Source organism: Equus przewalskii, chromosome 20 (assembly GCF_037783145.1).
Source record: "Equus przewalskii isolate Varuska chromosome 20, EquPr2, whole genome shotgun sequence".
In the NCBI taxonomy this organism is placed as follows: Eukaryota; Metazoa; Chordata; class Mammalia; order Perissodactyla; family Equidae; genus Equus; species Equus przewalskii.
The window spans coordinates 2,408,243-2,427,034 of record NC_091850.1 but is presented as its reverse complement, the minus strand read 5'-3'; the positions used below and the strand labels follow the sequence as shown (position 1 = coordinate 2,427,034).

The 18,792-nt window shown below is 55.0% G+C and overlaps 1 protein-coding gene across 20 annotated transcripts in view; it reads right to left on the bottom strand.

The window, feature by feature from the left end:
• The window catches only part of SLC27A1 (solute carrier family 27 member 1), a 38,746-nt gene that overhangs the window by 6,947 nt on the left and 13,007 nt on the right, over positions 1 to 18,792 (bottom strand). For all 20 annotated transcript variants that reach the window (XM_070587372.1, XM_070587382.1, XM_070587370.1 and 17 more), the window contains 10 exons: positions 13,382 to 13,776; positions 13,123 to 13,284; positions 12,959 to 13,028; positions 12,112 to 12,203; positions 11,938 to 12,047; positions 7,260 to 7,469; positions 6,038 to 6,164; positions 5,812 to 5,949; positions 5,575 to 5,739; positions 5,041 to 5,187 (listed from right to left, as the gene is read on the bottom strand). In XM_070587372.1, the coding sequence (XP_070443473.1) occupies positions 5,041 to 5,187; positions 5,575 to 5,739; positions 5,812 to 5,949; positions 6,038 to 6,164; positions 7,260 to 7,469; positions 11,938 to 12,047; positions 12,112 to 12,203; positions 12,959 to 13,028; positions 13,123 to 13,284; positions 13,382 to 13,776 (1,616 nt within the window). The remainder of the gene's footprint in view (positions 1 to 5,040; positions 5,188 to 5,574; positions 5,740 to 5,811; positions 5,950 to 6,037; positions 6,165 to 7,259; positions 7,470 to 11,937; positions 12,048 to 12,111; positions 12,204 to 12,958; positions 13,029 to 13,122; positions 13,285 to 13,381; positions 13,777 to 18,792) is intronic.

Here is an 18,792-nt window from a genome sequence, read left to right as displayed (position 1 = left end):
TTTGAAGGACAAAAACTTGCAGCCAAGAATACTCTATCCAGTGAAAATATCGTTCAGATATGAGGGAAAAATAAAAACTTTCCCAGATAAACAAAAGCTAAGGGAGTTCATAGCCACAAGACAGCCCCCAAACACACACACGAAATCCTCAAGAAGGCCCTCATACCTGGGGGAAAAAAAAGTGAGAAAGGGGTTACAAAGCACAGAGTAAGGAGATAAATAGGTAGACAGAATCAGAAAATTGTAGCTATACATAAGAACAGGTTAGCAAATACTCAAGTATAACATTAAAGGTAAAGGAAGGAAAACACCAAAAACAAAGATAATCTTGTCATTTTAACCACAAACTCACAACACAAGATGGAATAAGATGTGAGAAAAACAACTTAGGAGGGAAAGAGGAAAGGGACTGAATCGGTTTAGTCTAAGGAAATAAGAGGCCATCAGAAAATGGACTATCTTATCTACATGAATTTGCATACAAACCTCATGGTAACCACTAAACAAAAAAGCAGAAGAGACACAAATAATAAATAAGGAGAAAACAAAGAAACACAACATAAAAAACTATATAACTCTATTGGTAGACCGAAATACACAGGACAAGAAACAAAGGAAATGCAGGAGAACCAGAAAACAAGTGATAAAATGGCAGCATTAAGGCCTCATATATCGATAATCATTCTAAATGTAAATGGATTGAATTCTCCAATCAAAAGACACAGAGTGGCGAGATGGATTAAAGAACAAGACCCAACAATACGATGCCTCCAGGAAACACATCTCAGCTCCAAGACAAACACAGGCTCAGAGTCAAGGGAAGGAAGACGATACTCCAAGCTAATGGCAAACAAAAGAAAGCAGGTGTTACAATACTTGTACCATACAAAGTAGACTTCAAGATAAGACAGGTAAAGAGAGACAAAGAGGGGCAGTATATAATGATCAAAGGGACACTCCACCAAGAAGACAGAACACGGGCTGGCCCCGTGGCTGAGTGGTTGAGTTCGCATGCTCTGCTTCAGCAGCGCGGGGTTGCACCAGTTCTGATCCCAGGCCCGGACATGGCACCGCTCATCAGGCCATGCTGAGGTGGTGTCTCACATAGCACAACCAGAGGCTCTCACAACTAGAATACACAACTATGTACTGGGGGCTTTGGGGAGAAGAAGGAAAAAAAAAAAAAGAAGACATAACACTTATAAATATCTATGCATCCAACACAGGAGCACCAAAGTACACAAGGCAACTATTAGCAAGCCTAAAAGGAGATATTAATAATAACACAATAATGGTAGGGGACCTCAACACTCCACTCACATCATTGGCTAGATCATCCAGACAGAAAATCAACAAGGAAAGAGTGGAATTAAAGGAAAAGCTAGACCAGATGGACTTAATAGACATACACAGAACACTCCATCCAAAAACACATTCTTCTCAAGTTCACATGGAACATTCTCAAGGGTAGATCATAAGTTGGGAAACAAGGGACGCCTCAATAAATTTAAGAAAATTGAAATAATAACAAGCACTTGTTCCTATCACAATGCTATGAAGCTAGAAATTAATTACAAGAAAAAAGCTGAGAAAGGGACAAAGATGTGGAGACTAAACAACATGCAACTGAACAAGCAATGGATCATTGAAGAAATTAAAGGAGAAATCAAAAATACCTGGAGACAAACGAAAATGATAACATGCCATACCAACTTATATGGGATACAGCAAAAGCTGTATTAAGAGGGAAATTCATCGCAATACAGGCACATCTTAACAAACAAGAAAAAACCCAAATAAGCAATCTTAAACTACACCTAACCGAATTAGGAAAAGAACAAACAAAGCCCAAAGTCAGCAGAAGGGGGAAATAATAAAAATCTGAGCAGAAATAAATGCAATTGAAACAAAAAAGGCAAAAGATAGGACCAATGAAACAAAGAGCTGGTTCTTGAGAAGATAAACAAAATTGACAAACCCCTAGCCTTACAAAGAAAAAAAGAGAATGCTCAGATAAATAAAATTAGAAATGAAAGTAGAAAAATAACAATGGATACCACAGAAATATAAAGGATTATAAGAGAATACTACAAAAAGCTACATGCCAACAAAATAGACAATCTAGAAGAAATGGATAAATTCTTAGACTCTTACAACCTCCCAAAGCTGAATCAAGAAGAATTAGAGAATCTGAACAGACCAATCACAAGCAGAGACTGAAACAGTCATCAAAAGCATCCCAAAGAATAAAAGGACAGGACCAGACAGCTTCCCCGGGGAATTCTACCAAGCTTTCAGGGAGGATTTAATACCTATCCTTTTCAAGCTATTCTAAAAAAATCAGGGAAGACGGAATGCTTCCTAACACATTCTACAAGGACAACATCACTTTGATACCAAAGCCGGACAAGGACAGCACAAGAAAGGAAAACTACAGGCCAATATCGCTGAGGAACATAGATGCAAAAATCCTCAACAAAATATTGGCAACCTGAATTCAGCAATTCATCAAAAGGATCATACCCCATGATCAAGTAGGATTCATACCAGGGACACAGGGAGGGTTCAACATCCACAAATCAATCATGTGACACACCACATTAACAAAATGAGGAAGAAAAATCACATGATCATCTCAACAGATGCAGAGAAAGCATCTGACAAGATCCAACAGCCATTTATGATAAGAACTCTTAACAAAATGGGGATAGAAGGAAATTACCTCAACATAATAAAGGCCACATATGACAAAACCACAGCCAACATCATACTCAATGGGCAAAAACTGAGCGCCATCCCTCTGAGAACAGGAACAAGACAAGGGTGTGGTACTGGAGGTTTTGCCAGGGCAATTAGGCAAGAGAAAGGAATAAAAGGAATCCATACACGGAGTGAAGAAGTGAAACGCTCGCTGTTTGCAGATGATATGATCTTATATATAGCAAACCTTAAAGAATCCATCTAAAACTATTAGAAATAATCAACAACTACTGTAAAGTTGCAGGGTGCAAAATCAACTTACAAAAATCAGGTGCATTTCTATACTCTAATAACGAACTTACAGAAAGAGAACTCAAGAATACAATCCCATTTACAATCGCACCAAAAAGAATAAAATATTTAGGAATCAATTTAACCAAGGAGGTGAAGGACCTATACACTGAAAACTATAAGTCATTACTGAAAGAAATCGATGATGACATAAAGAGATGGAAAGACATTCCATGCACATGGTTTGGAAGATAAACATAGTTAAAATGTCCACACTACCCAAAGCAATCTACAGATTCAATGCAATCCCCATCAGAATCCCAATGACATTCTTCACGGAAATAGAGCAAAGAATCCTAAAATTCATATGGGGCAACCAAAGACCCTGAATTGCTAAGGCAATCCTGAGAAAAAAGAACACAGCTGGAGGCATCACAACCCCTGAGTTCAAAATGTACTACAAAGCCATAGTGATCAAAACAGCATGGGACTGGTACAAAAACAGACACACAGATCAATGGAACACAACTGAAAAGCCAGAAATAAAACCACACATCTATGGACAGCTAAAGTTCAATAAGGGAGCCAAGAACATACAATGGAGAAAAGACAGTCTCTTCCATAAATGGTGTTGGAAAATCTGGACAGCCACATGCAAAAGAATGAAGGTAGACCATTATCTCACGCCATACACAAAAATAAACTCAAAATGGATCAAAGACTTGAGGGTAAGTCCTGAAACCATAAAACTCCTGGAAGATAATATACGCAGTACACTCTTTGACACTGAACTTAAAAGGACCTTTTCGAATACCATGTCTCCTCGGACAAGGAAAACAAAAGAAAAAATAAACAAGTGGGACTTCATCAGACTAAAGAGCTTCTGCAAAGCAAAGGAAACCAGGATCGAAACAAAGAGACAACCCACCAATTGGGAGAAAATATTTGCAAATCATATATCTGATAAGGGGTTAATCTCCATAATATATAGAACTCACACAACTGAACAACAAAAAACAAACAACCCAATCAAAACATGGGCAGAGGATACGAACAGACATTTTTCCAAAGAAGATATACAGATGGGCGATAAACACATGAAAACATGTTCAACATCACTAATCATCAGGGAAATGCAAATCAAAACTACACTAAGATACCACCTTAACGCCTGTTAAAATGGCTACAATCACTAAGGCCAAAAATAACAAATGTTGGAGAGGGTGTGGAGAGAAGGGAACCCTCACACACTGCTGGTGGGAATGCAAACTGGTGCAGCCACAATGGAAAACAGTATGGAGATTCCTCAAAAAACTAAAAGTAGAACTGCCATACAACCCAGCTCTCCCACCACTGGGTGTCTACCCAAACAACTTGAAATCAACAACCCAAAGTAACACACACCCCTACGTTCACTGCAGCACTATTCACAACAGCCAAGACATGGAAACAACCCAAGTGCCCAACAACCGATGATTAGATGAAGAAGATGTGGTATATATACACAATGGGATACTACTCAGCCAGAAAAAAGACAAAGATATCCCATTTGCAACAACATGGATGGACCCGGAGGGCATTAAGTGAAATAAGCCAGACTGAGAAGGACAAACACCAGATGATTTCACTCATATGTGGAATATAAACAAAGACATGGACAAAGACAACAGTTCAATGGTTACCAGGGGAAGGTGGGTGCGGTGGGCACAGGGGGTGAAGGGGAGCACTTATGTGGTGACAGACAAGAAATAACGTACAACTGAAATCTCACATAGATGTAAACTATTATGAATCTCAATTAAAAAAAATGCAGAAAATGAAGAAATGCACCACACATTTCAGGAGGCCTCGTGGGGGTGGAGTGAGGAATGGAAATAAATACCTATGTGAATAAATCAAGAGAAGGGCCCTGCCCAAGCCCACAGTGCCAGCTGCCCACACACCATCATGTCACACATGGCACGGCGGCTGAACCAGGACAAATAAATAAACAGTTGCCGCACCGACAGATGGACGGACGGAAGACAGACAGACAGGCAGGGGCTGCACCTGTGGTGTCCACTTGGGGTAGGAGGCGGAGGAAGACGGGCCGGGCGTAGGGCGCCAGCACCTTCTGTAGCTCCTGGTACAGCGCGTTGGGGCTCAGCTGGCCGTGGGGGTCCACGATGGCAGCCATGCCTGCTTTGCCCTCTACTCCTGGAGACAGAGGCTCAACTGAGAACATCACCACTGGCCGCACCGTGGGAACAGACACACCCTCAAACAGTGGCCCCTGGCCTCTGATCTCCAGTCCCGTCCACCTGGGATAACACTTGCCAAAGCAGCACACGTTTTATTGAGCTGCTGCTGCACTCCCTGCAACCCTGAGACAGTCATTTTCATGATCCCGTCTTCTGGATGAGGAAACTGAGGCTCAACATCACCCATGAGAGGTGACTCTAGATCCAGTGCTCCCACCCAGGCTGTTGTGTGCAGTTGTCCAGGTCGTGCACTGCCCAAGGACACCTGTACCTCCAAGATCCTCCTGGCTGGGCTCCTCTGGGGCCGCCATACCCTAGGACCACCCCTACAGCCCCAGCTTGCCTGGTACGGCGACCCCATACACGGCCACATCTGTTTGACCCAGGAGGCGGCTCAGTACGCCCTCCACTTCAGTGGTGGAGACGTTCTCCCCACGCCAGCGGAAGGTGTCCCCACCGCGGTCCCGGAAGTACATGTAGCCCAGCTCATCCATCACCAGCACATCACCTGGCAGAGGGGAGAGGGGGGAAGTGAGACGGGGGCCCACCATCCCCACACCAGTCCCTAGGGTCTGCACACCTGAGAGGTAGGCGCTGTCGCCCTTCTGGAAGACGCTGTGGGTGATCTTCTTGCTGGTGGCGCTCTCGCTGATGTAGCCATCGAATCGCCGCAGTGGGTCCTGCTGGTTGATCTGGCCCACGAGGAGGCCAGGCTCCCCTGGGGAGGAGGCTGCGCTCAGGCTGCGCTGGGCGGGCAGGGGGTGGAGGCCCCAGCTCCCTGGGGGACCAGTGGGGGCCCCGCTCACCGGCCTGGCATGGAATGCAGAGGCCCTGGGCATCCCGCAGGAGTTCCATGGTGTCCTCATTGACCTTCACCAGCCGGATGGGGTACACATGGGGCAGGATGCGGCTGTTGAAGCCACAGGAGCCGACCTGGGATGAGGGCGGACTGAGTCGCAGGAGCCCAGAGTGGCCCGGTGTCCTCCCCCTACACCCGACACCTTGCCTTTCCTGCCCCAGGCCTGGAATTAGCATCCTCAGTGTCACCCCAACTCTGATCTGGAGTGATCAGAAAAATGAGGGTACCAAGTGCAGGGCTCCCCCAGGACTCATGCCCCTCCTCCCGCCTTCCCAGCCTGCTGTCAGCCGGCCGCCACTTCCTGGTCCATGAAACCCTCGGTGCTGGCAGGAGGCGGACACCTGGAGTGACCCTGAGGCATGCGGGGGCTTTGACAGAGCTTCTGCCCGCCGCCGCTGTGTGTCACCCTGCCTATCTCAGTCCCAGGAAAGAAGCGCCTGTCTATTGGGCGTGTGCTGCTGTCCGCCATCGGAGGTTTGCTACGGCAGCAACCTGTGCCAGCACGGCACCGTGCTCTGGGCTGTCCGCTCAACACACAGGCGCCCTTGGAGCTGGGCTTGTTCCCAGGGGCTGGGGACCCTGCAGCCTGCAACACAGCAAGAGTCCCTGTCCCCAGGCGCTTGCTCTGTCACTATTCTCATCATCTGTTCCTGGCCTTGGGCGGGAGGGGCCTGATAAGGGGGTAGAAGAGAGAGGGAAGAATGGAGATGATGATAATTGCTAATCATAGAAGCATTTGTTTGCAGACAGCCTGCTGGGGTGGGGCCCCCCTGCTGAGCTCATGATGTTGGGTGATTAGAACAAACCCAATGAGCTGTTACCCCCTTTTATAAATGAGGAAACTGAGGCCCAAGGAGCCTGACTTGCCCAGTAGGAAGCAATCAGCACCCCAACCTTCTCCCTGGGTCCCCCAGAGCTCTGCTCTCCCTTGCAACCACCACGGGTGGAAACTGAGGCTCAGAAAGGCTGAGCCACCTGCCGGGGCCACACAGCCGCAGCGTGGACTCAAACTCAGGGGCGACAGTCACATGACAAACTGTGCATGCTGGAGGAGGGTCCCCGCGTGCCAGGTGTGCCGGGGTGCCCCGAGCCCTCCGCCCCGCCCCGTGCACCCTGGCCCAGCCCTTCTGTGGGGGCCCGGGGAGGAGCCCGAGGCCCATCGCGCCCACCTTGCCGTCCATGTTGGCGATGCTGCAGTTGCACTCGGTGGCCCCGTAGAACTCGCCGATCTGGCGCACACCGAAGCGCTGCGCGAACTCCTCCCAGATGGCCGGCCGCAGCCCGTTGCCCACGGCCAGGCGCACGCGGTGCCGGGCCTCCGCCTCGCGCACCGGCTGCCGCAGCAGGTAGCGGCAGATCTCGCCGATGTACTGCACCACCTGGGGGCGGGGGGCGGGGGGCGGGGGGCGGCCGGTGGGCGGGGGCGGCCGAGAGCCCGAGCCGCCCCCAGCCGGCTAGGAACAAAGCGGCCTTCAGGAGGAGGACGGCGCGGCGGCCGGCCCTTTACTCCTCTCGGCTCACTCGGTCCGGCAGGCGAGAGACCCTTAGCCCAGCGCCCCCAGGGCGGCACCGCTCCCAGGGGCACGCTCTACGGCGCCCCCGAGGTCCGCAGAGGGACTAAGCCCCGGGTCCCGCAGAGCCACCTGCTCATTGGCGCCTCCTGCAGGGCTCCCTCCCTCCCCGTCTCACGGCGCCACCTCCTGAGGTCATTTCCCGGACACCCCCAGCGCCCTTGAGTTCTCACCACTGGCTTGGCTTCTGAATCGTGACCCTCCCCATTTTACAGATGGAGAAACTGAGGCTCACAGACAGTAAGTAAACTGGACCAAGGCTTATAAGCGGTAGAATTCTATGTGAATCTGGGCATCCTGACACGCTCAGGATTAGCTGACAAGTTGATCATTACAGCTTGGAAGTGCTCCCAGCTCCGCTCCCCCCACCCCCCACGGGGAAGTGCAGATCTCTGCCTGCAGCCAACTCCATCTGGCCCGCTGCCCTCACTGCCTCTCCCTCCATCTGTTGCACTCACTCAGCTCTGCCACACCAGGCTCCTCCTCAGGGCCTTTGCATATGCTGTGCCTTCTGCCTAGAACACTCTTCCTCTGGATGTATCTGGACCCTCAGGTCTCCACTCAAATGTCACCACCACTGAGAGGTGTTTTCTGAGCAGGCACTTGCTAAGTATCTGATGACTCAACAAATGTACTGGCCACACACCGCCCCCAACCCCAACCCCCAGCACAGAGCTCACCTGTTTAATCCTCTCAAGTCTCCATGTTGGAGATGGAGGCACTGGGGAGCAGCCCGCCCAGATCACTGGCAGCTGACCAGGAGGCAAGCCCAGGGCAGGGCAGATCAAAACCTCACTGTGGTGAATTCTCTCCTGCCTCCAGGATCCCAGCCAGGTGCCTTGGGTGTGGCCCAGCCCACCTCATCTCCAGGACAGAACATGTGACACAGCCTGGCCAATCAGCCCAGTCCATTCCCAGCCACTGAATGGTTCAAGGATGAGCATGTGACCAGAGCTAGGCCCATGAGAATCTGCCCTGGGACTTCTGATGGACTAGTGGGAAGAGAGACCCTTCTCTACCGGAGCTGCTGGAATCAGGGCCCCACTGAGAAAGGAGGAAAACAAGAAACAAAGAGAGCTAGAGGCCCTCCTGGATCAAACTATGCCTCAAGCTGTCACTGAGTGGCCTCCTCACTTGAATGAGCTAATAAATCCCTTTCCTCAAGAAAGCCGGGGTTTAGGTTAGGGCTAGGATTAGCGTTTTGGTTCCTCTCAACAAAGTCCTACTGAGCTACAGAGCCATCCTCCAGGCTGTCAGCGCATAGTGCCAGCCATGTTCTGAGCAGCTCTCCACTGTCCTCTTCAGAAATCAGGCCAGGAGAGGGGCAACCCAGCCATGATCGAGGCAGCCGAGGGTGACGATGATGCCCCGGTGGCCACATCCACACTGAGAGCAAACGGCTGATCTTTATCTCTGGCCTAGACCCTCAGACAGACCCAGGACTAAGGGGAAGACCACTGGGGCCAGCTCAGAGAGGCAGACACCGGGTGCCCCATGCCATGACCTCCAGTCTGCAGGGCCATACCAGGACAGGAGGCGGGAGCGGATCATTGGCCTGGGGCCCCCGCTGCAACGTCCTGTGTTGGGGTGACCCCGCACGCTGAGGGGTGTGGGAGACAAAGGCCACACACATGCAGCCCCCCGGATGGGGATGGGCTGAGGGGCCTGTTGTCTGCCCATCTGCTGCCTCCCATGAGGATGGCTGCACTGTCGGTCTGGGCCTGTGGCCGCCGCCACCAACAAAACAGCAGCCAGCAGTCTCCCTGATCCCACAGCCAGGAGGTGGGATTTCCAAACCCAAGCGCACGCTCCTGTTTCCCCGGCATCCTCGTTAAACACGGCCTCTGAGGGCCCCGTCCTCTCTTCCTTAGAGAGCACCTCACTGCGCGCCTTCTCTCGGACACAGACACTCTGCTTCTAGGAAACGGAACGAATTACGAGGGGCCCGGAGAAGGGACCAGTGCCCGATGCAACGTGGCGTGTCAAGGACAAAAGCAGGGACTGCCAGACGCCACGGGCCTCTCAGTTGGGGGACATGCTACCACCCACAAGGAATCCTTGCCAAAAGAATTGAATTTGAAGCCGATCAAACATCTAGACCAGGGGCTCTCACCCACGGGGAGTTCTGCCCTGCAGGAACACTTGGCAACATCGGGACACATCCTAGCTGTCACCTTTGGGAGGTGGAGTGATGGCAGCATCACGTGATTTGAGACCAGGGATGCTGCTCAACACCCTACAGTGCACAGGACGGCCCCGCCACAGAGAAAGACCCCGCCCCAGATGTCCTTAGCGCCGTGGTCGAGAAACACTGTGCTGGACGCACCTCCCAGTGTACGGGAGGCAGCAGGGCCAGGGGGCCTGTGAGGGGCGCTCAGCAACCCCGGAGCAGGACAGCACCACGGGACACACAGCTCCACTCCTTCAATAAATCAGCCACAAGAGGACAGAGAGGGAGGGAGAGACACAGCGGCACCACACATAAAAGGATCCCTATCAGACGAGCAACTGGTTGCTATGTGTGGTCTTACCTAACCATTGGCTGTGACAGTGGTACTCAAGTTACGGTTTTGTTGTTGTGGGTTTTTTTTTTAATTATGTTAAAATATATAACATACAATTTACCATTGTAACCATTTTTAACTGCGCAGTTCAGGGGCGTTGGGTACATTCATATGGTTGAGCAGCCGTCCCCACCATCCGTCTCCAGAACTTGTTCGTCATCCCAAACTGAGACTCTGTCCCATTAAACGCTAACTCCCCACCCCCTCCCCCCGCCCCCGGCGCCCTCCATCCTGCCTTCTGTCTCTGTGCGTGTGACTCCTCTGGGACCTCGTATGAGGGGAGTCACACAGTATTCATCCTTTTGTGACTGGCTTATTTCACTGAGCATAATGTGCTCAAGGTTCATCCATGTTGGCACATGTGTCAGAACTTTCCTCCTTTTTAAGACTGAATAATATTCCATCATATGGATGCACCACATTGTGTTTATCCATCCATCCATCGATGGACCCTTGGGTTGCTTCCACATTTTAGCTACTGTAAATAATGCTGCAGTGAACATGCGCATACAAATATCAATTGGAGACTCTGATTTTAATTGTTTTGTGTTAAAACCAGTCCTCACCAGACACAAAAATTCACACAGTGTGTGATCCCATGTACATGAAACGTCCAGAACCGGCAAATCCACACAGACAGCAGATGAGTGGGTGCCAGGGGCTGGGGAGGGGGACAAGGAGGGACTGCTCATGGGGACGGGGGTCTCCATCTAGGTGATGGAATGTTCTAGAACCAGACAAGAGGTGGTGGCTGCACAACACTGTGAATGTACTGGATACCAGTGAACTGTTCATTTTAAAATGGTTAGTCTTATGGTATGTGAGTTTTATCTCAATTAAAAGAAAAAAACCTGTCCTCCTCTTTCAGAGGTTTTCCTGAGACGTCTGCTCAGGAAACGCTGCTGTCTGGGGGTTGCTTCACCACGAAGCAGAAGGAGGGACGTGGGTGGGGGTGGAGGGCAGGCTGGGCGACTGATGGCCTGGGGCCAGGGATGGGTGCTCAGGAATCTCCTGTACTTTTTTCTGTCCACATTTACATATATTTGCAACTCTCAATAATTAAGTTAAAAAAAAAAGGACTGTTTTGCATTTCAAGATTCAAATTAACAATTTTCCCCAAGACCCTCCAAGCAGAACGCAAACCCTCCAGAGTGGAGCAGACACAGTCAGGGCCCCAGGGGTCTGCCAGGGTGCCCAGAGCCCCTGCCGTGCCCAGCTGCGTGACCTGGGGGAACGGCCGAACCTCTCTGGGCCCCACCTGCCCATCTGCCCGGCCCTGGACACTCCCGTTCCCTCCCTTCAGCACCCTTCTTCCTCCTGGAGGAAGGTGCCAGCACCTGGTTTCCAGCCCTTCCCCAGCCTGCTCTCCAGGACAGCGGAGGTGGGCGTCCTGCCTCGCGCTAACCCTGCCTGGCAGCCCCGTGCCTGCGGGCTCAGACAACCAGGTGGTGATGGCAGCCCCTCCTCTCTGGCCCCTGCAGCCACCGGCACAGAAGATCCTCGGGGTCCAGGACATGGGCGGGCAGCGCCGTAGGGCGCTCAGGCAGTGGGGTCCCAATCCCAGCTGCAGGTCAAGCCTCAGTGTCCCCACATGCAAAATGGGGATGGAGCCTCAGCTCACTGCCACGCGTGGGGAGGAGCCGGTGAGCTCACACGTGATGGCCTGTCCCCACCCAGGGCAGCCCCCGGGGCAGGGCGGGGCAGGGCCTGACCGTGCAGTCGTACTGGACGCAGTCATCCCAGAAGCGGCTGGCCGAGAACTTCTTGCGGAGGACGACGGTGAGCCCGTACAGCAGACACTGGCCCACGCCGATGATGTTCCCTGTGGAGGGTGGGCTCGTGAGGGGTCCCCGGGGGCCCACCCGCCCCGCGGAGCGCCCGCCTACCTGCCGAGTGGTACAGGGGCAGGCAGTCGTAGAGCACGTCTGCCGCCCGCATGCTGTAGGCGTGGTGGCTGAAGGCCGCCATGCGGTAGAACCTGCGGGCAGGGAGGGCAGGGGCTGGGACCCACATCCCCGAGGGGACGGGCATAGAGGCAGCGTGCTGGGAACTGGGGACACAGAAGGGACCCAGGCAGAGCCAGCCCAGCTCACGGGGGGCTTACAGTCTGGTGGGAGAGGAACATGCAGCCAAGAGCAAAATTAACTGTCAACGGTGCCAGGTGCCATGCAGAATATAACAGGGAGAGAGGACAGAGACGTGCTGAAGGTGACACAGCCAGGGAGGTTAGAGGATATGGTCTGGGGAGATGACACATGAGCTGAGACCTAGTGAGAAGGAGACATGGGGGCGAGCTAGGGAAGAGTGCCCAGCAGAGGGCACAGCACGTGCAAAGGCCCTGAGGCCTAAGGAGCCTGGCAGGTTTGAGGAAATGTGAGGGATGGAGAGGAGGAAAACAGCACCAGAGAAGTGGCAGGGGCCACACAACGGGAGTGTGGGTTTTATTCTAAGTCCCAAGGTGGGTACAGGGAAATCTGGCATAGGGGAGGTCGGAGTTAGGATTTTAAACCCCCTTGTGGCCACTGAAGGGAGCAGGGCCATCGGGGGCAGGAGTAGGGCAGCAGGAGGCCAAGGACGGGCATAGGGCAGCACCGTGTCCTGAGATGGGCTGTGGGTTTACTGGGTTGGGATCCAGAGGCCCCCAAGACCCCAACAGGAGCTGGGGGAGGGGGTCCGGCTGGAGAGACCACCTGGAGTCGTTCTCCAGGGCTGGGGCAGTGCACGGGCCCTCACCTGCTGTGCACGATGATGGCGGCCTTGGGCAGCCCCGTGGTCCCCGATGTGTAGATGTAGAAGAGTCGATCTGCAGGAAATGCGGCTGTTGGGGATGGGGGTGGGGCCGGGGGGCTGCGGGGACAAGCTGAGTTTTGGCGGGGGGGCATGCACCCCAGACTCACCGTCCATGCCCTTGCCAGGGGGCTGTGCCAGAGGGGCAGTGGAGGCCTCCCTCAGCAGCGGCTCCAGGAGCTGGGTGTCTGGCAAGACGCCCTCAGGCTCCACGTCTCCAGAGCAGAACTTGAGCAGGCTCTTCCCCAGCTGTGCGCTCACCTCGGCCACCGCTGCAGCCCGAAACACACGTCGCGGTCACGGCTGGGCGGGCCCCTCCCACCGCCTAGGGTGCACCGGCTGCCGGGCCAGGTCCCCACCCGCCCTCACCTGCCGCCAGCTCCCCTCCGAAGACCAGGGCCTTGGCGCCCGAGGTGCCCAGGCAGAAGGCCAGGGGCTCGCGCCGCAGGTTCACGTTGAGCAGCGCGGCCTCCACGCCCGCCTTGGCCAGGCCGAGCCACAGCCCCACAAACTCAGGCCTGCCCTCCAGGAAGATGGCCACCACGTCGCCCGGCACGAAGCCCAGCTGGCGGAAGAGGTTGGCCACGGCGTTGGAGTAGGCGTCCAGCTGCGCGAAGGTCCAGCACGCCCCGCTGGCTGCGTCCACCAGCGCCGGGCGCTCAGGCTGCCGCTGCGCCACTGCCTGGAAGATGCGCGGGACCGTGTGGCAGGCGCGCCGGTGCCGCTGCAGCTCCAGGCGCACGCGGATCAGCACGGAGAGACCACTGCGGGGGGACGGGGACACAGCGTCACCAGGCGCCCTGCCCGAGCCTCAGCACCCGCTCTGCAGAGCGCAGAGGGAAAGGCCCCGCGCCCCGGTGGCGAGGGCTCCACAAGGACCTTTGGGTTGCTGGGTCTCAGAGAAAGGGCAAAGGGACACTCACCAACCAGCCCAGAGGGGGCGGCTCTCAAAGCCAGCCGGCCAGGCCCCTGTCCTCCACCCCAGCTTGCTCGGTGACCCCAAGGAGCCAGGGCCCAGGCCTGTGCCAGTTTCTCTCTCCTGGGATGACCCCAGTGCCCTACCCTGAACCCCCATGCCACCAGCCTGGACTCCTCATGCTCCACCTGTCGCAACCAGAACCTGGCCTGGCCCTGAGCCGGGCGGCTGCTCCACCACCAGGTCACTTGACGGCTGTAGGCACAGATGGCCGAGTCCAGCACGTGTGCCCCGCCCAGGGGAGGGGCTGCCTCTGCCGCAGGTGGGGCCTGGAGACCTGCTGGCCAGAGGCCCTGGTGGCAGGTGTCTTGTTCCCCCTCCCCACCTGCCCCTGGCAATGGCAGGGCAGCAGTGGCCCCAGGGGACAGCAGAACCCCGGGGGAAGGAGCCGGGTCCCTTATGACCGTGTGGCGGTGAGCGGCCACCACTGATGCCAGGCTGTCAGATGAGGGAGAGTGTCTGAAGCAAACAAAACTTGCTTTAGATCACAGAGCCGAAGAACCCAGAACTTCCCGGTGCAGGAGCTCGAGAAATGAGAAGACCCCCACGTCGTCTGGCTCCCGGCCCCGCCTCCCAGAGCCCCTGGCTCTGACAGGTAAGCTAGTTCCGGGTGAAGCCACTGACAGGTGGGGGCCCGTGTATCAGAGCAGCTTGCTCTGCCCTGACCAGTCCAGGACATGGTCTCGACTTCACCCACCGTTCAGCCTCATCTGGCCACCGTGTCCCAGGGGTTTAGCATCCACTTCTTATCAAACCCATCCCTGGCCCGCCCCCTCCCCGCTGCCTCCCAGATTCCCTGCAACGGCCTCCGCACAGCCCCGGACTCAACCTGTCTACAGCAGACCTCGGCTCGGACATTCATTCCCTCCCTCCCTCCCTCCTTCATTCATGCAGGCAGCCGGTGTGTGCCAGCACTGACTGTGTATTGGAACTGTTCTTGGCTCAGAGATGACCAGATCCAGCACTCGGGCTCACAGTCCTCCCAGGAGAGAGACCTCCTCCACGTACATGAACACACGAACAAGCAGGAGGGAGGTACTGGATGGTGACAGGGCTGTGGCAGGCAATGCAGTCAGTGACGTGGGCCAGGGCCGGGGCAGGGAAGGCCCTCAAGAGAGGCAGGCAGGTGAAGTCTGAGCAGGGCCTCAGAAAGCAAAAAGGAGCGGCTGTGGTGTAAAGCCAGGGGTACAGCCAGTACAAAGGCCCTGGGGTCGGAATACGCCTGGGGAACAAGGTACATTTAAGAACCAGCACAGAGGCAGTGTGGTGGGAATCAGGCAAGAGGGAGACGAGGTCCTGGGTGGGCAGATGGGGTCTGTTAGAGGAGAGGACAGCCCGGGCCCACACGGCTACCTGCATCGGCAGGTTTAAAAACACAGGGGCAGGGTTCCGACGAGATCTGCCAGACTCCCTGCTTGGGACAAGCTGCTTACCCTGGGAGCCCCTAGAAGGCCCCTCCAGCTGCCCCTGGGGAGGGACCAGGGTTCTGTGGCCCTCATGACTCAGCTCAATGTTTGCACCTGCACACACATCACCCGCCAGCACACTGAGCTCCTCCTAGCAGCCTCACCACCTTCCCCAGGAAGCCTTCCAGGGATCGGTCCCTGCACTATGCTCCCTGCTCCTCCTCACGGCACAGATTCCCCAGATGGGTCCAGGCCGGGTGAGGCACTGGCTGGGCTCAGGGAAAGTTCTCTTCTCCACCCTGGGAGCCCTCCCTGCCCGCCTATGCCCCTCTCAGAGCCCCTGTGCAAAGGCATCCTGCCATGGTTCTGTTCCCGCTGGGTTGTGAGTACCCAGGGAAGCGACAGCTGCATTGGCCAAGGGGCCCAGCACACGGCGGGTGCTTGGTACACCGAGGCCAGATGACTGTGTTCACGAGTCATCGGAACCCCGAGCCTGGGGTGCCCTCCCTCCCTAGTGGCCCGCACGATGGCCCAGACCCTCCATTCACCCCCAAAGGGGGAGCGCCCATGCACAGGTGCACTGGTCTGCTGCGGGAAGTGAGATCTGCGGGGCGGCAGGGTCTCCTGGGGAGACGGGAAAGTTCTGTACCTTGACCGTGGGGGGCTCCCTGGGAATGGACCTTTGTCAAAACCCCAAGTGCACAATTAGATCGGGGGCATTTTATGGTATGTAAATTACACCCCAAAAACAACCCATGAAGAAGCAGACTGGTGGGTGCCAAGGGCTGGCGGGGAGGACAGGGAGGGACTGCCCATGGGGAGGGGATCTCCTTTGGGATGATGGGAATGTTCTGGACCTAGACAGAGGTGACAGTCGCACAACACTGTGAACGTGCCAGGGACACCCGTGGTAAGTTTTATATTACGCGTATTTGACTACAGTACAGATGAACGAATGAATGAAACCCAGGAAGACCGCACTACGGCAAGGCTGGAAAGGGGAGTCCTCGGCTCCCAGAGACACGGTCTGCAAGACAACCGATGACAGGATGTGCCACAGGGGTTCAGACGGAGGAGGAAGCGGGGGCACCAGGAAACCAGCATGTGGGTGTGGAGGCAGGGAGACGGGCGCGTGAGCTCAGGACATTATTCTCTCTGCTTCTACAGGCTTGAAAATTTCCATAACAAAATATTCTTTTTTCTTTTTTAAAGATTTTATTTTTCCTTTTTCTCCCTAAAGCACCCCAGTACATAGTTGCATATTTTAGTTATGGTCCTTCTAGTTGTAGCATGTGGGATGCTGCCTCAGGGTGGCTTGACGAGCGGTGCCGTGTCTGCGCCCAGGATCCGAACCAGCAAAACCCTGGGCCACCTAAGCAGAGCTCAGGAACTTAACCACTCGGCCACGGGGCTGGCCCCTAAAATATTCTTGAAAAAATGTTTTAGGCTTCTGAAGGTTCCCATGGTTTTTCCGACCTAACGCCATCCCTGTGACCTGTGAGGCCCTGCACGGCGCAGCCCCATCCATCTGCCTGCCTCATCACACTCCATTCCCCCAGCTCACTCTCGCCTCCTCCTCACATCTCCAGCACAGCAAAGGTTCCTGCCCCAGGGCCTTTGCCTGTGCAGTTCCACTGCTCTAAGCCCATCATCGGCTCCTTATCCTTCACCTCTCAGCTCCACCGTCACCTGCTCAGGGAGGCCCTCCCAGCTCCGCCCAGCTGCCGTGACTGTTTGAAAATATGCCTGCAAACTCTCTGACAGTCCTCCCTTCAAAAGCAGGTCGGATTCCCCTCCCCTTGAGTATGGGCAGACTCAGGGACTCGCTTCTAATGTACAGAACGTGGCAGAAGTGATGCCGTGTGACCTCTGACACTGGAGCGCGAGGATGCCACACCTTCTCCCTGGCACACAGGCGCTCTGTCCCCGGACACCGGCCCTGGGAGCCCGGTGCCGGCCGGAAGGAGGCCCAAACCGCGCGGAGAGGCCACGGGTGAGTGTTCTGGCAACATGTCGAGGGAACGTCTGAGACTTCAGGTGATTCTGCTCCCAGATTTTGAGTCTTCCAGCCGAGGCCCCAGACACAGCAGAGCAGAGACAAGTGGCGACATCTTGTTGACATCTGAATTCCTGAACCACAGAAGCCACAGGCAATGACAGCGAGCGCTGTTTTGAGACCCCGATTTTGGGCAGTTTGCTCCACAGCCGGGTGACTGATACCCTCCCGGCCTGTTTCTCTGCTTCAGAGGGGGCACCCCAATCTAGACAGCCGCCGGCCTTCACAGGGTCCTGGGGTCGTTGTGCTTCCATGAGAGGAGGCTCTCTGTCTGTCTGTCTGTCTGTCGTGTCCAGGGCGGTAGTGCCACTGCTAAGCACCGGCCTGGAACTGAGGACAACGCTGCTGCCCCACAGGCTGGCCCCAACGCAGCCGCCGCCTCTGCCTGTGTGACTATAGTTACTGAATAGGGTCCCCGAAAACTCCTGTCCAGCCGGAACTGCAGACTGTGACCTTACTTGGAAATAGGGTCTTTGCAGACGTAATTACGGTGAGCATCCTAATTCCCCGGCTGGGCCCTAAATCCACTGCCAGCGTCTTTGTAAGAAAAGACACAGAGACGCAGAGGGGAAGGCCACGTGGAGACGGAGGCAGAAACTGGTGACACAGCCACAGCCGAGGACGCCTGGAGCCTGCAGAAGCGGGGAGAGGCGAGGAAGGGCCTCCCTGAGCCGCCAGGGAGCCGCCCGGGAGCCGCCCGCCCACACCTTGACTTTGGGCTTCTGGTCTCCAGCTGAGACAGCGAAGGCCCGTCATGTTAAGCCATCAAATTTGTGGTGACTTGCCATGGCAGCCCCAGGATGCTCACACAGCGGCCGCACACAGGACCTCCCTCTCTGGGTCTCATGGTAAATGGGGACAAGATCCTGCACCTTCTGGTCATCATAGGGACGGAAGAGGCGGATGCAGGTTTTGGAGCACAGGGCCTGGCGCGTCCTGGGTTCTCAATAATCTGCTGCTGTCCGTCCCCCGGAGGGATGCACTATCAGTCAGAAATCAGAAGTGAGCCAGCACTTTCTCTGCCCAGGGACTTCACTCACAGCCACCCCGCCAGGAAGAGAGAGGGACAAGCGCGTTCCCGAGCGGGGCTGAGCCCGCGGAGCGCTGGGGTGAGGTCGGCGAGGAGGCCGGGCGGCATCCGGGGGCCTGGCGCCAGCGCGGACGCCTCGAGCGCCTGCAGAGGCTGCGAGCCGTGGCACAGCCCAGGGAAGGAAAAGCGGCCTGGAGCGGACAGCCTTGGTTCAAATCCCACGCCACTGCCACCAGCTGTGGGGCTGGGCAGACCCTGCCCTCTCTGGGCCTTTTCCTTACTTGGCATATCAGGAGACTGAACCTACTGACC